This window comes from Pleurodeles waltl, chromosome 7 (assembly GCF_031143425.1).
Source record: "Pleurodeles waltl isolate 20211129_DDA chromosome 7, aPleWal1.hap1.20221129, whole genome shotgun sequence".
Taxonomy (NCBI): domain Eukaryota; kingdom Metazoa; phylum Chordata; class Amphibia; order Caudata; family Salamandridae; genus Pleurodeles; species Pleurodeles waltl.
Window position 1 is genome coordinate 136,899,293 of NC_090446.1, and position 13,926 is coordinate 136,913,218.

General features: G+C 42.9%; 1 protein-coding gene across 1 annotated transcript in view; it reads right to left on the reverse strand.

The window, feature by feature from the left end:
• COMMD7 (COMM domain containing 7) overlaps window positions 1–13,926 on the reverse strand; it is a 79,615-nt gene that overhangs the window by 16,145 nt on the left and 49,544 nt on the right. The window contains exons 4-6 of the mRNA XM_069243396.1: window positions 5,792–5,848; window positions 5,256–5,293; window positions 3,827–3,917 (exon numbers count right to left, since the gene is read on the reverse strand). Coding sequence (XP_069099497.1) covers window positions 3,827–3,917; window positions 5,256–5,293; window positions 5,792–5,848 — 186 coding nt within the window. The remainder of the gene's footprint in view (window positions 1–3,826; window positions 3,918–5,255; window positions 5,294–5,791; window positions 5,849–13,926) is intronic.

The following is a 13,926-nucleotide window of genomic DNA, read 5'->3' on the forward strand; positions in this document are numbered from 1 at the left end:
CATAATAAATAAATAAATGTGATGTGACATTAACTTTGTAAGTATTGATTTCCGAATGAGTGCAGAACCAAATTCACAGTGTATACGCAACCGTGGGTGAAAGTCCGATTTCATTTCCTGGTACCCTCAGAGTAATGTTGAGGTATGGCATTCTGTCTGTCTAAAATATGACATAGTGTATTTATATGGGATATATTCTGAGTAGTGGTCATTTCACATTTCCAAATCACTCTACTCTTCAGTGATCTAAAGGATGCCCGTCTAAATAAAGAAGGTCAGAGACTGACTGATTTTTCCCTATCAGTGGAATAACTGAACCTCAACAGAACTAATAACAAGGTGGATGCCGGCCATGACAAATTACTCGCTGTGTTTATTCTTTATCGTAAAAAGGGACTGCACAATAATTAAAAAATAAATGTTCTACGTCAGTTACAAATCACCGACAAATAGCATTCTAGAATATTGGTTCTCAAACGTTTGGAACCACAACCCACTTTTTAGAAAAATAAACTTTTGCAACCCACTTAACTTTAATATACATGACAGATATTTTTAGGTCGAGCGCAAAAGCGCTCTGGCCTGTTGTAATCTATCTGTGGGCTTTTAACCACACCCACCGCAAGCCCATCACTAGCACTCGTTCATGGGCTTGCCTTTCAAAAATCCTTTGTTATCATTGGCAAATGCTTTACCTTTGTCCCTCCTTGGGGCAGTTTTGTAACCGCCTTGGGCATCGACCCTGTTACATGGATAACTGCACGATTGCCGATATGTTTGACTGAGCAAACTTCTTTTTCTTTTTGTGTCTCTCCTTCATGCTCATGGTGGCCGTGGCACTTTGAATCGGAACACTTATGTCAACTGTTTTACTTTTCAATTTATGTGGCAAGAAAAGTCCAGTTAGGCATTTACAATGCTAATAGTTCTAACTCGAGCAAACACGAGACCCACTGCATTGCAAATGCTTGTTTAATGTAATTAAAGCATTGTGTGGTAGCACCTTGTCATTTACAGACAGCACCTTTTCCATTGAAATAGCTAGTACTTTTGCACCAAAATACAGTTTTATAGATAAAAGAACTTCATTTTAGCTTCACTAACAGCTGGGTGCATACAGTTTATTTACAACTATTTACATTTTGTTGTGTATTGAAAAAAAAAAATCACCCTACATTGTCACATAATTCACTTTAAAAACTCCTCTCAGTTTGCAGTAAAAAAAAAATACCAAGCCCCTTGTTAAAGAACATAAAACAGCCTAACATTTGACATTTGTCTTTCAATCACCAGTAAATGTTACCAGTTAAACAAAGAGTTTAAAGGCATCCTTATTTATTGCTTTGCCGTTCGTGACCCACCAAACTGAACGCCATTCATCAGAGCACAATTCAGCGAGTCTGTGTGAGGTAAATAGGGAATTGTAGGATACTGCTTGATACAATAATCAATAAATTCCGGCAAGTCTCAAATGTTTAACTGCTGGACTAAGAAGCACCCAACCCTGTCCTACAGCACACTTCAGCAGGTCTATATGGTGTAACTGATTTAATTAGCCCACTTTCCTGCTCATCGCAGTACTCCTGTATTTTTGTAAAAAAAATTCTTGGTTTTTAAAGTTTCAAAAGTAACTATCACAAATCGGCTACAGCTGAGTGATGCAGTTACAAATACATAGTCGAGGGAGAATACGCACAATGTAGTAAAATAAACAGTTATATCACCGTCCATAATACAATTTGAAGAGGAACAAATATCATTTATTAGAACATTGGAAGTTGGCAGCTCCATTGAAAACAATGGAGTGCTGCGGGCTTTTACTGGCCAGTAAAAGCCCGCAGCACCAACATTCCAATGTTCGCTTTGTTCACAGCAGCAGCTGTGAACAAAGCCTCACGGAGCCGGAGGGGATTTTAATCCCCTCGGGCTCCGTGAGCTATTTGTTTTTTTAAATAGAACATTCTGCCCTGAGTGGCAGAATGTTCTAATAGCCTTAGAACCCGCCGTAGCGGGCTCTACCGGCTATTAAAGGCCCTTATTTAACGCGGGAGCGGGCCTTTAATAGCCGGTAGAGCCCGCTACGGCGGGTTCTAAGGCTATATTATCATGATACCCAAACAGGAGCATTAATGCAAAATTAACAGCGATCATTACAGGTGCACGTGCTACATGAGTGGATGGTGTGAAAGCCGTGTGCGCAGTGACCCCCAACCAAACCATGGGAGTCCAGAGCAATCAAACTCCAGTTTCAATGAAAAATAGGCACCCATCCACACCTTTGGGTAAAATTCCCTCCGAGACATCCCTGTGTTTGCACTGTTAATATATGTGAATGGGAACAATCAGTATGGTCAACCCGGTAGTCCGGGAATAAGGGTAGGTAGGTGTAATATGGGTTAATGTGAGATGTTAACCTCATCAGTGCAGGCGAATATCATTTTTAGCTTTTAGTTTCATTACAAGCATGTCCCACATGCTGTATCCTGTGCGCAGCTGACCACTTTCACGGAGGGATCCCAGCACATGTGCCTACGCTCACGCCCATTCAGTGTCACCTGGCACCATCTGGGAACCTCTGGCAGCATGGGCGCCTTTCATTACATAGTAATTTGTCTTTTATACAGAATGAATGCTAGATCAGTGAATCTGTGAAGACATTTGTCCTGTTTGGATCTGGGATGCATACTCAAAAGGCAGGATTCTGGGGTAGGGACGAATAAATGGTCTGTTATGTCAGATAGTTCCACTACAATATCACGCCACACATTCAACAACAGGGGACATTCCCATACCATATGATAGAAACCTGTCTCGTCGAGCCCGCAACACGGACATCTAGGGCTCAAGGCAGGGAACATGTGCTTAATGCATTGTGTAGATAAATATGTCTGATGAAGGAAGTTAAACTGTGTGTAACGGAGTCTAAGATTACGAGACACCTTCCTTATGTGTTTGAGAGCTACCATCCACGTTTGGGTGTCATGGATAGTGGGAGAACTAAATTCCGTCTATTAAGTGTCGATTCCGGGTGTGTGGTAGCAGTTACTGATAAGGCACCACGCAAGAATGTTATTATCTTCCTTGAGCCAGTGTCTGATAGTAATGTGTGAAGGAGAGGAGAGTGTGAAGGCTCCGTATCGCTGGCACCCCAGGCTGCTCTGAGTAAGGGGCGAATAGCATGATAGGTCAGGAAATGCCCAAGGACGTAAGTTCCCTAAAGGCATCATACGACATAAGGATGCCATTATTAAAGTAGTCCCCGACTGTCTCCATCCCCGCTTCTACCCAGGGAGCAATATCATGAGACCTTATTAAGTGTGTGCCTCTGGCAATTGGTAAAAAGGAGATTAGGGGGAGTACAGATGGGGGAAAGAACTACCCCGTACATAACGGTGCTAGCAAGCGTAGGGAATTTTCATTAAGATGGTACTCTCTATCCGCAATAGTGTGCATTCCGAAAGCCAGATGTATACGGGAGTCGCTCCTAATCACTTATGCATATGTTCAGCTTCCGCATTAGCAGAGGTGCCCAGCGAACTGAGGGGCCATTTTAGTTGTGGTGCAGCATAGTTTAGTTCAAGATTTGGAGCGCCTAGGCGAGCATTGTAAAATTGGCAGTGCCACATAAGGACTGTCCTTGCCCAATGTTAACTCCAAACAGCATTACACCTGTTATGGTATGACTTCTGGATTGTGTGAGTCCTTGGGCCCAACTTGCAGCACATCCCAACAAGTCTGTGTGGTATAACATGCAGCTTGCGGCTTAGCACATGCATCTCAGCATTCACACCCAGATAGGTTCATCCATATAATTACAAAAGATTACCTCCAAACTTCCACTCCATATCCACTAGCTGATTAATCATCAATGTTTGTCCAAGTGCCAGGCGAGTGAGAGCAGGCGTGTTTATTTTCCACTATGAAAAGAAAAGCTTAATTTAGTGACTCGAAAGAAGCATATTTCTAAAGAGTCAGTAGTAATTGTCAATAATAAAACAAAAAAGTGAAAATCCGTACCAGTGGAAGTTGTTACTTATGCAACTAGGTGACACGCCAGCAAAATCATAGAAAAACAAATGAGAACTTTAGAAAGGACAAAGAGATGACATTAAGAAAAAGAGAGGGATGGACATGAAGAAGAAAAAGACATGAAGAAACAAAAGAGAAAGACATCAAGATAAGGAACTTTGTGAGTATAATTCCTGTGTGAAGTAGAAAGAGTTTGTGTAGGAAAAAGAAAGAATAGGAAGAATAAAAAAGATAAAATAAAAAAAAAACACTTGAAAAGAAAGAACGAGGACTCGCAGAAGAGAAAAACAATTTTTTGAAGAAAAGTTTGCAGAACTAAAGACTTGCAGAAAAAAGCACTTCATGTAGAGAAAGACTGCAAATGAGTAAGAGGATTTAATGTTGCTCATCAGTAACCCTTAGAAGAGGTGTAGCCCTACTCTCACTTAAGTTTCTTCCTCCAGCACACTTCTGCAGATTTGAGAGGAACTTTGTCTACGGGATTCATATCAACTTTGGACGATCCTTAACAAGGACCACTGATAGGACTCACTCTTATCTTCTACCGCTCCCTACATTGAGGTGGGCTCATCTTTCTATATATTTTAGGAACCATGTCTCATCTGGCATCCACGCATATGGTGGGTTATGTTGTGACTAGCATGTGAGCTCATGCATAGGAGGTGAGAGTGAAGAGAGACTTAGGGCCAGATGTAGCAAGCAGTTTTGCCCATTCTGTGTCTATGGGAAAATGTGTTTGGGCATATGGCCCCTAGTGTGCAAATAGAGGGTCAGTGAGTGAATAGAGGAATGAGGATGTACTGGAGGGAGGGAGAGATGATTGGAGAGGAGTTGGAGGAGGGGATCAGGTGGAGGTGCTGAGAGCAAAAAGGTGAGTCATCGAGTTTCTCTCTGAAATTCAGCTCAGCTGACTGCAGATGAGTATAGATTTTGCAACTCCGCCTGCAATCATACGTTTGACCAAGACCCTGAGCAAGGTCAAGGCACACCTTTTGTCTGTGATATTAATGACAAACATAGTTTGAGCCAACGGGTGGAGTACAGTCTAGAAGCAGAGACGTAAAGTGTTAACAGATGTAGCACTTGAAAAATGTAAACGAAAGAGTGGCAATCAACATCTAAAATGACAGTTCAGCAGATGGCCCACTGTTTCACTTTATCGAACAATAAGCCACTACTTTGATCTTCTTTTGTATAAATCAGCTCTAGTTATAAAAAAGGTTTACCTGCTCTGCAAAATAATTAGCTTTCTCTTCACTCAGTCCTAAAAACAGAGAAACGGTGTTCACTTGTAATATACTTGCAGATGCAATTCAACACTATATTCAAAGATTAAAAAAACTCTAAGCTCAATTAGTCTTCATTAAACCAGAAGACATAAAATACAACCCACTATTTTACTAGTAAACCTTACTGCCAGAATGTATAGCATTGATTTACAAAATGGCAGCCGGGGTACAATCCAAGGAGGCCGAGTGCTACAGCAGTTATTTCATACTGCCACCGTGTGTGACATCTTTGATGGTACCACGATGACTGGATACTATCCAAAGGCCTTGAAAACCTAGCTTTATACAAATTAACTCTTCCGATTAGTTGACACCTTTTGAACTGTTCTAGTGCTGGAAGGCTTCGGGTAACTACACACTTTACAAATTTCCAGAATAGAACAGAATATTGTGCCCTTGTGTATGGACTCCATGGCTCAACCGCAGGCTCCCCTTAGAAATCCCCCAGTCCCTATGAACCTACATAGACTTACCCAATGTAATAAAATCTGCCTTCACCTGTTCGCTAGTGAGATTCCTCTTCATGGCACCTGCAAGAAAAAGCACATCACGTGACAGTGCGGGGAGAGACAACAAATCTACAGTGTCTTCGGAAATAGTGGGTTACGGTTTCCCTACACCCCTGCAAGTCACTGGCTCTTTATAATTAAGATGAGTGTTTTTAAAGACATGAAGCACCTATCTCCATAGAAACAGTAGGCCTTGGCCTCTCTGACACTCAGTAAAAACCGGTGTTCCACATCAGCATAATCACCTCTTCCACAACAGATGGTGGGTTATCTCTAAAGTTACAGCTGCCCTAAAAGGACCCATGTGATGTGATGGAACACGTGAGATGATGGAACAATTCAATACAACAGTCTTACATTACAATATTCGCTGCATCGGGACACATTACTTCGGGCACCCAGTTGATATGCTGGCATTTCATAAACCAATTGTATATATATATATATATATATATATATATATATATGTTCGATGGCATGTGTAGCTGCAGATACACATGCTGTGCACATCCCGTCATCTGGTGTTGGGCTCGGAGTGTTACAAGTTGTTTTTCTTCGAAGAAGTCTTTTCCAGTCACGAGATCGAGGGACTCCTCCCATTTCGGCTCCATTGCGCATGGGCGTCGACTCCATCTTAGATTGGTTTTTTTCCGCCATCGGGTTCGGACGTGTTCCTTTTCGCTCCGTGTTTCGGGTCGGAAAGTTAGTTAGAATCTCGGAAAATTCGTTGGTATTGTTTGCGTTTGGTATCGGGTTAGTTACAACAGATCGACACCGACTTTTGAAGAGCTCCGGTGGCCCTTTGGGGTTTTTTCGATCCCCCCGTCGGGGCCTGGTCGGCCCGGCCACGTGTCTCTTCAAGGCTGATGGAACGGACCCCATTCCGCTTCTGCCCAAACTGTCATAACAAGTATCCATATACAGATCAGCATCAGGTCTGTAACTTGTGTCTGTCTCCAGAGCACAAGGAGGATACCTGTGGAGCCTGTCGAGCGTTTCGGTCGAGGAAGACATTAAGAGACCGAAGAGCGAGAAGACTGCAGATGGCGTCGGCAGGACAAGGGCGTTTCGAGGAGGAAGAAGAAACCTTCTCCATCCAGGAATCGGACTCGGACGAGCTCGATCCCGAAAAAACGCCAAAAACCGTGAGTAAGACATCGAAACATAAAACTCACGAGAAGACAACAAAAGCCCAGGGGACGCCACCACCAACAGGCCATGGCTTAACCCGAAAAATAGGTGACCGATCATCGGCACCGAAAAAGGGCATGCATGTGGCGAAGTCATCCGACTCCGGTCGAGATACCGCCATACAACAATCTCGGGCCCGAGACAGCGGCTCCAAGCAGATTCGGCACCGAGACAGTGGCACCGAAATGGTTCGGCACCGAGACACCACGACGCCGAAAATAAAGAAGGTTTCCTTGGAGCCCAAAAAGGCGACCGAAAAGATTTCGATTCCGAAACATCCAGCCTCGGAACTGAAAACAGGTTCCTACACAGAGGAACAGGGATTGTCCTCCCAGATGCAAGGACATAAGTTCGGAGAGGAACTTGAATCTGTTGAGCCAGACTACACTCAAAGAAGGCTCCACATTAAAAAAGACACAGGGAAGATAAGCACTCTTCCCCCAATTAGGATGAAAAGAAGACTTGCCTTTCAAGATAAGGACAAGCAGCCACAGGCAAAGGTGGCAAGACAAACAACTCCACCACCATCTCCACCACCATCAATGCACACATCACAGGTAGCCACTCCACCACTGATGCAATCCCCGACTAATACTGCAATGAGTCAAGATGATCCTGATGCATGGGACCTTTATGATGCTCCTGTATCAGATAACAGCCCAGACTGTTACCCTGCGAGGCCGTCGCCACCTGAAGACAGTACATCCTACACGCAGGTGGTCTCAAGGGCAGCTGCGTTTCATAACGTCACCTTGCATTCAGAACCAATTGAGGATTACTTTTGATTTAATACACTCTCCTCCACTCATAGCCAATACCAAAACTTACCTATGCTCCCAGGAATGCTAAAATATTCCAAACAAATATTTCAGGATCCTGTAAAAGGCAGAGCCATAACTCCAAGGGTGGAGAAGAAGTACAAGCCACCACCAACAGACCCTGTTTATATTACGCAGCAATTAACACCAGATTCTGTGGTTGTTGGGGCAGCTCGCAAGAGAGCAAACTCTCATACCTCGGGAGAGGCACCACCAAAAGAGTTGCAGCACAAGCAGCAAACCAATGGCGTATTGCCAATTCACCAGCACTTTTGGCAAGATACGATAGAGCTCATTGGGACGAAATGCAGCATTTCATAGAACACTTACCCAAAGAGTTCCAGAAAAGGGCACAACAAGTGGTAGAAGAAGGACAAAGTATCTCCAATAATCAGATACGGTCATCAATGGACGCAGCAGATACGGCTGCAAAGACAGTAAATACTGCAATAACGATAAGGAGACACGCATGGTTGCGTACGTCAGGATTCAAGCCGGAAATACAACAAGCAGTGCTGAATATGCCCTTTAATGAACAGCAGTTGTTTGGGCCGGAAGTCAACACTGCTATTGAAAAACTAAAAAAAAGATACTGATACCGCAAAAGCCATGGACGCACTCTACTCCCCACAAAGCAGAGGCAAATTTCTCAAAACACAATTTAGGGGAGGGTTTCGAAGTCAACCTACAGAGGCCACAACCTCACAAGCAAGGCCCACTTATCAAAGCCAATATCAGCGGGGAAGTTTTCAGGGGCAATATGGAGGGGGACAATTCCCAAAAAATAGAGGGAAGTTCCAAAGCCCCAAAACCCCTCAAAACAAACAGTGACTTCCAAGTCACACATCCCCAACACATAACACCTGTGGGGGGGGGGGGGACTAAGCCAATTTTACAAACATTGGCAGGAGATAACAACAGACACTTGGGTACTGGCAATTATCCAGCATGGTTATTGCATAGAATTTCTCAAATTCCCTCCAAACGTCCCACCGAAAACACACAATATGTCAAAACAACATATAGATCTTCTAGGACTAGAAGTTCAGGCATTGCTACTAAAAGAAGCAATAGAATTAGTACCAAAACACCAGAAATGAACAGGAGTTTACTCTCTGTACTTTCTCATACCCAAAAAAGACAAGAGTCTGAGACCTATATTAGATCTCCGAACATTAAATACCTACATCAAATCAGATCACTTTCACATGGTGACATTACAAGACGTAATCCCACTACTCAAACAACAAGACTACATGACAACACTAGACCTAAAGGATGCATATTTCCATATACCGATACATCCTTCACACAGAAAGTACTTAAGGTTTGTATTCCAAGGGATACATTACCAATTCAAGGTGTTGCCATTCGGAATAACAACTGCGCCAAGAGTTTTTACAAAGTGCCTGGCAGTCGTAGCTGCACATATCAGAAGGCAGCAAATACATGTGTTCCCGTACCTAGACGATTGGTTAATCAAAACCAACACGCTAGAAAAGTGTTCACAACACACAAAGTATGTCATAGAAACCCTCCACAAACTAGGTTTCTCAATCAACTACACAAAGTCACACCTTCTGCCGTGTCAAACACAGCAATACTTAGGGGCGACAATCAACACAGCAAAAGGGTTCGCCACTCCAAGTCCACAAAGGGTTCAGGCATTTCACAATGTAATACAGGCCATGTATCCAAAACAAAAAATACAAGTCAAAATGGTGATGAAACTCCTAGGTATGATGTCCTCATGCATAGCCATTGTCCCAAACGCAAGGTTGCACATGCGGCCCTTACAACAGTGCCTAGCATCACAGTGGTCACAGGCACAGGGTCAACTTCTAGATCTGGTGTTGGTAGACCGCCAAACATACACCTCGCTTCAATGGTGGAACAGTATAAATTTGAACAAAGGGCGGCCTTTCCAAGACCCAGTGCCACAATATGTAATAACAGATGCCTCCATGATAGGGTGGGGAGCACACCTCAATCAATACAGCATCCAAGGACAATGGGACACTCACCAAAAACAGTTTCACATAAATCACTTAGAACTATTGGCAGTATTTCTAGCACTGAAAGCATTTCAACCCATAATAAGCCACAAACACATTCTTGTCAAAACAGACAACATGACAACGATGTATTACCTAAACAAACAGGGAGGGACACACTCAACACAGTTGTGTCTCCTGGCACAGAGAATATGGCATTGGGCGATTCACAACCACATTCGCCTAATAGCACAATTTATTCCAGGAAGTCAGAATCAGTTAGCACACAATCTCTCTCAGGATCACCAACAGATCCACGAATGGGAAATTCACCCCCAAATACTGAATACTTACTTCCAGAGTTGGGGAACACCACAAATAGATCTATTTGCAACAAAGGAAAACACAAAATGCCAAAACTTCGCATCCAGGTACTCACAAGATCCGTCTCAGGGCAATGCGTTATGGATGAGTTGGTCAGGGATATTTGCTTACGCTTTTCCCCCTCTCCCACTTCTTCCATATCTAGTAAACAAGTTGAGTCAAAACAAACTCAAACTCATACTAATAGCGCCAACATGGGCAAGACAACCTTGGTACACAACACTACTAGACCTCTCAGTAGTGCCTCATGTCAAACTACCAAACATACCAGATCTGTTAACGCAACACAAACAGATCAGACACCCAAATCCAGCATCGCTGAATCTAGCAATCTGGCTCCTGAAGTCCTAGAGTTCGGACACTTAGACCTTACACATTAATGTATGGAGGTCATAAAACAAGCTAGGAAACCTACCACTAGACATTGCTATGCAAATAAGTGGAAAAGATTTGTTTATTACTGCCATAATAATCAAATTCAACCCTTACACGCATCTGCCAAAGACATCGTAGGATACTTACTACATTTGCAAAAGTCAAAGCTAGCTTTTTCTTCCATTAAGATACATCTTACAGCAATTTCAGCTTACCTGAAAATTACGCACTCAACTTCTCTATTTAGGATACCAGTCATAAAAGCATTTATGGAAGGTCTAAAGAGAATTATACCACCAAGAACACCACCAGTTCCTTAATGGAACCTCAACATTTTCTTAACACGACTCATGGGTCCACCTTTTGAGCCCATGCACTCTTGTGAAATGCAATACTTAACATGGAAAGTTGCATTTTTAATTGCCATCACATCTTTAAGAAGAGTAAGTGAGATTCAAGCATTTACCATACAAGAACCATTTATTCAAATATACAAGCATAAAGTAGTTCTACGGACAAATCCTAAATTTTTACCAAAAGTCATATCACTGTTCCACTTAAATCAAACAGTAGAATTACCAGTGTTCTTCCCACAGCCAGACTCTGTAGCTGAAAGAGCACTACATACATTAGACATCAAAAGAGCGTTAATGTACTACATTGACAGAACAAAACTAATTCGAAAAACAAAACAATTATTTATTGCTTTCCAAAAACCTCATACAGGAAATCCAATTTCTAAACAAGGCATTGCTAGATGGATAATTAAGTGCATTCAAACCGGTTATCTTAAAGCAAAAAGAGAACTGCCTATTACACCAAAGGCACACTCAACTAGAAAGAAAGGTGCTACCATGGCCTTTCTAGGAAATATTCCAATGACCGAAATATGTAAGGCAGCTACATGGTCTACGCCTCATACATTTACCAAACACTACTGCGTGGATGTGTTAACGGCACAACAAGCCACAGTAGGTCAAGCAGTACTACGAACATTGTTTCAAACAACTTCAACTCCTACAGGCTGAACCACTGCTTTTGGGGAGATAACTGCTTACAAGTCTATGCACAGCATGTGTATCTGTAGCTACACATGCCATCGAACGGAAAATGTCACTTACCCAGTGAACATCTGTTCGTGGCATTAGTCGCTGCAGATTCACATGCGCCCACCCGCCTCCCCGGGAGCCTGTAGCCGTTTAGAAGTTGAGCATAGCTGTTCCTTCTAGAGCAGGATTAGGAATAACTTCCATTTAGCTGTTCGTTTCTGAGTTTGCATGATGGGCAAAAAAAGATGGAATAGATTGGAGCTAACAGTAACAACAAGTGGTTGAGATTAATTCCAGCAATCCAAGCAACATTTTTAATATTGTTCCCACATTTAATAAGGCACAGCACCTTTCTTGTCCTGAAGATATACACACTGCAGAGCACCAGAGCATGTACATCAATGGCTAATTTACTGACTGGCGAAAGGCTCTGTAAGTTTAAGGGAATACAGGGTGGCCAGGAGGTATTCTACAAGTTGGTTTCTCCAATTCTGCTAAATAATTTAAGTGGCGAGGAAGGTCTGAAAGAGCTTTCCAGTAGTGCCACTCTTCTGAAACTTCCTTCAGTCTTGATCAATTTTAAGCCAGATAAAACTGCTAGTACTTTATACAAGTCCCTTTTGTCCAGCATAGGACAGCAGGGCTCTGCCGAAATGGGATGAACTCGATTACACCATGTGGGGTGAGACAGATTGACAGGTAAAACTTGTATCACAAAATGCCAGATTTCAACCTTTAAATTGCAATATAGGACTTAACCATCCCAGTTACAGTGTGTAAATGTAAACTTCAGGCATGGTACAAATGAAAGCATGACAGACACTTTGTAGATGCCGGCTACTAGACACCACGTGCTGTCTGTTCCGAAAAGCATTGTAAGTTTTCAGTGCGCTTGGAGTCCCCCTGTTGCTTATTGTTGTTTGGTTTCATTGTCATTCATTTGGTCGTTTCTTTGTCTGGCCTTTCGTTCCTCTTTTTGTGTTTGTCTCTCCCTGGAGCATGAATGCACCACTTGCATACTTCCACAGCTCCTTTTTCAAGTGCTGCTTTTTTTCATTTTGTTTATTCATTCGACAAAAGTGCTAGCGTGCTTCTCTTACCCCTCTGTATTATGTGCCCTCTCTTGCCCGTGTGCTTTTCGCTGACCACTTCCGTTGCTCTCACCCACTTACTTTTATTTTTTCCTGTCCACCTTACCCTTTCTCTCCATTTGTTTACATCCCTTCAAAACACACCCTCTCTGGTGCTTCCACCTCGTTTTCTCTGTTGGTTCCCTCCTCTCTTTAAAAGATCCTCCTCACGTCCTACGTGTTTCTGCTTCTACCCCCATCCTCCATTTTGCTGTCCATTGCCTGTGTTTTCCCTTGGCACTTGACTCTTGGAGAAGTTGAGGATATTTGTTTCTGCTTTGCCAAGGATCAAATTACCTGTTCGACCTTTGGATCCATTACACCGGGGAACAAATACAGCAGCTCCACTTCTTAAGGGGTGCAATGGCACATACAGCCCCCGACCAACCATCTTGGCTTGGGGTGTCACAGTGGAGGAAGTCAGGCCCCCTACTTTCTTTCACTAAAGTGCATGACTTCTCCCAACAGGTAACAGCAGCTGTACTCCTGCTCTCTCAGATACGCCCAGAGGGGCAAAGCAGTCACACATTCATTCTGTTCCACAAGTTTTAGAGTGAACTCCAAGGACTCCAAAGATTTACAGCATCACAAGTTTTAGGTCTCGCCTAAGAAACAATTTTCAGCAGTCTGTAGGCAAACGCCTATTGTGGACCACAGTGCTTTAAGTGAGATAAAAAAAAGTAAAGTGGGTCCGTAAAAGAGCTGTAGCCTAGGTAAATAAGGGCATTGTTTCGAATGTGTGAACTAAAATCCTGTGCTTTACACAGTGTGCTGCCTGACCAGCATTTAGGTGCCTGTAGCGTTTTCTGCTATCGCATCAAGACATATCACACAACAAACATCTGCCTAAAACAAGGTAGACCTTTTGGCTTAGTAAGTGCTTGTTAGCAGTTTGATACAAATAAGTAAGAACAGTGATTTAGCTGAAAATAATTAGAATTGGTAATTAAAACTGGTACGTATGTGACCATCATTATCTGCCCCCGGGAGAGAAGCCAAGGACTGGATGAGCATGTAATATGTAAAGCCTACTGACCCACACTACCTTTGAACTCTTCGCCAGAACACTTAATTCAGGCACCTAGGACTCCTCAGTTGCCAAAAAGCTTACCTGCAATCTCACCATTGCTTCCAGCTAGGCTCCTGGAATATCAGGAA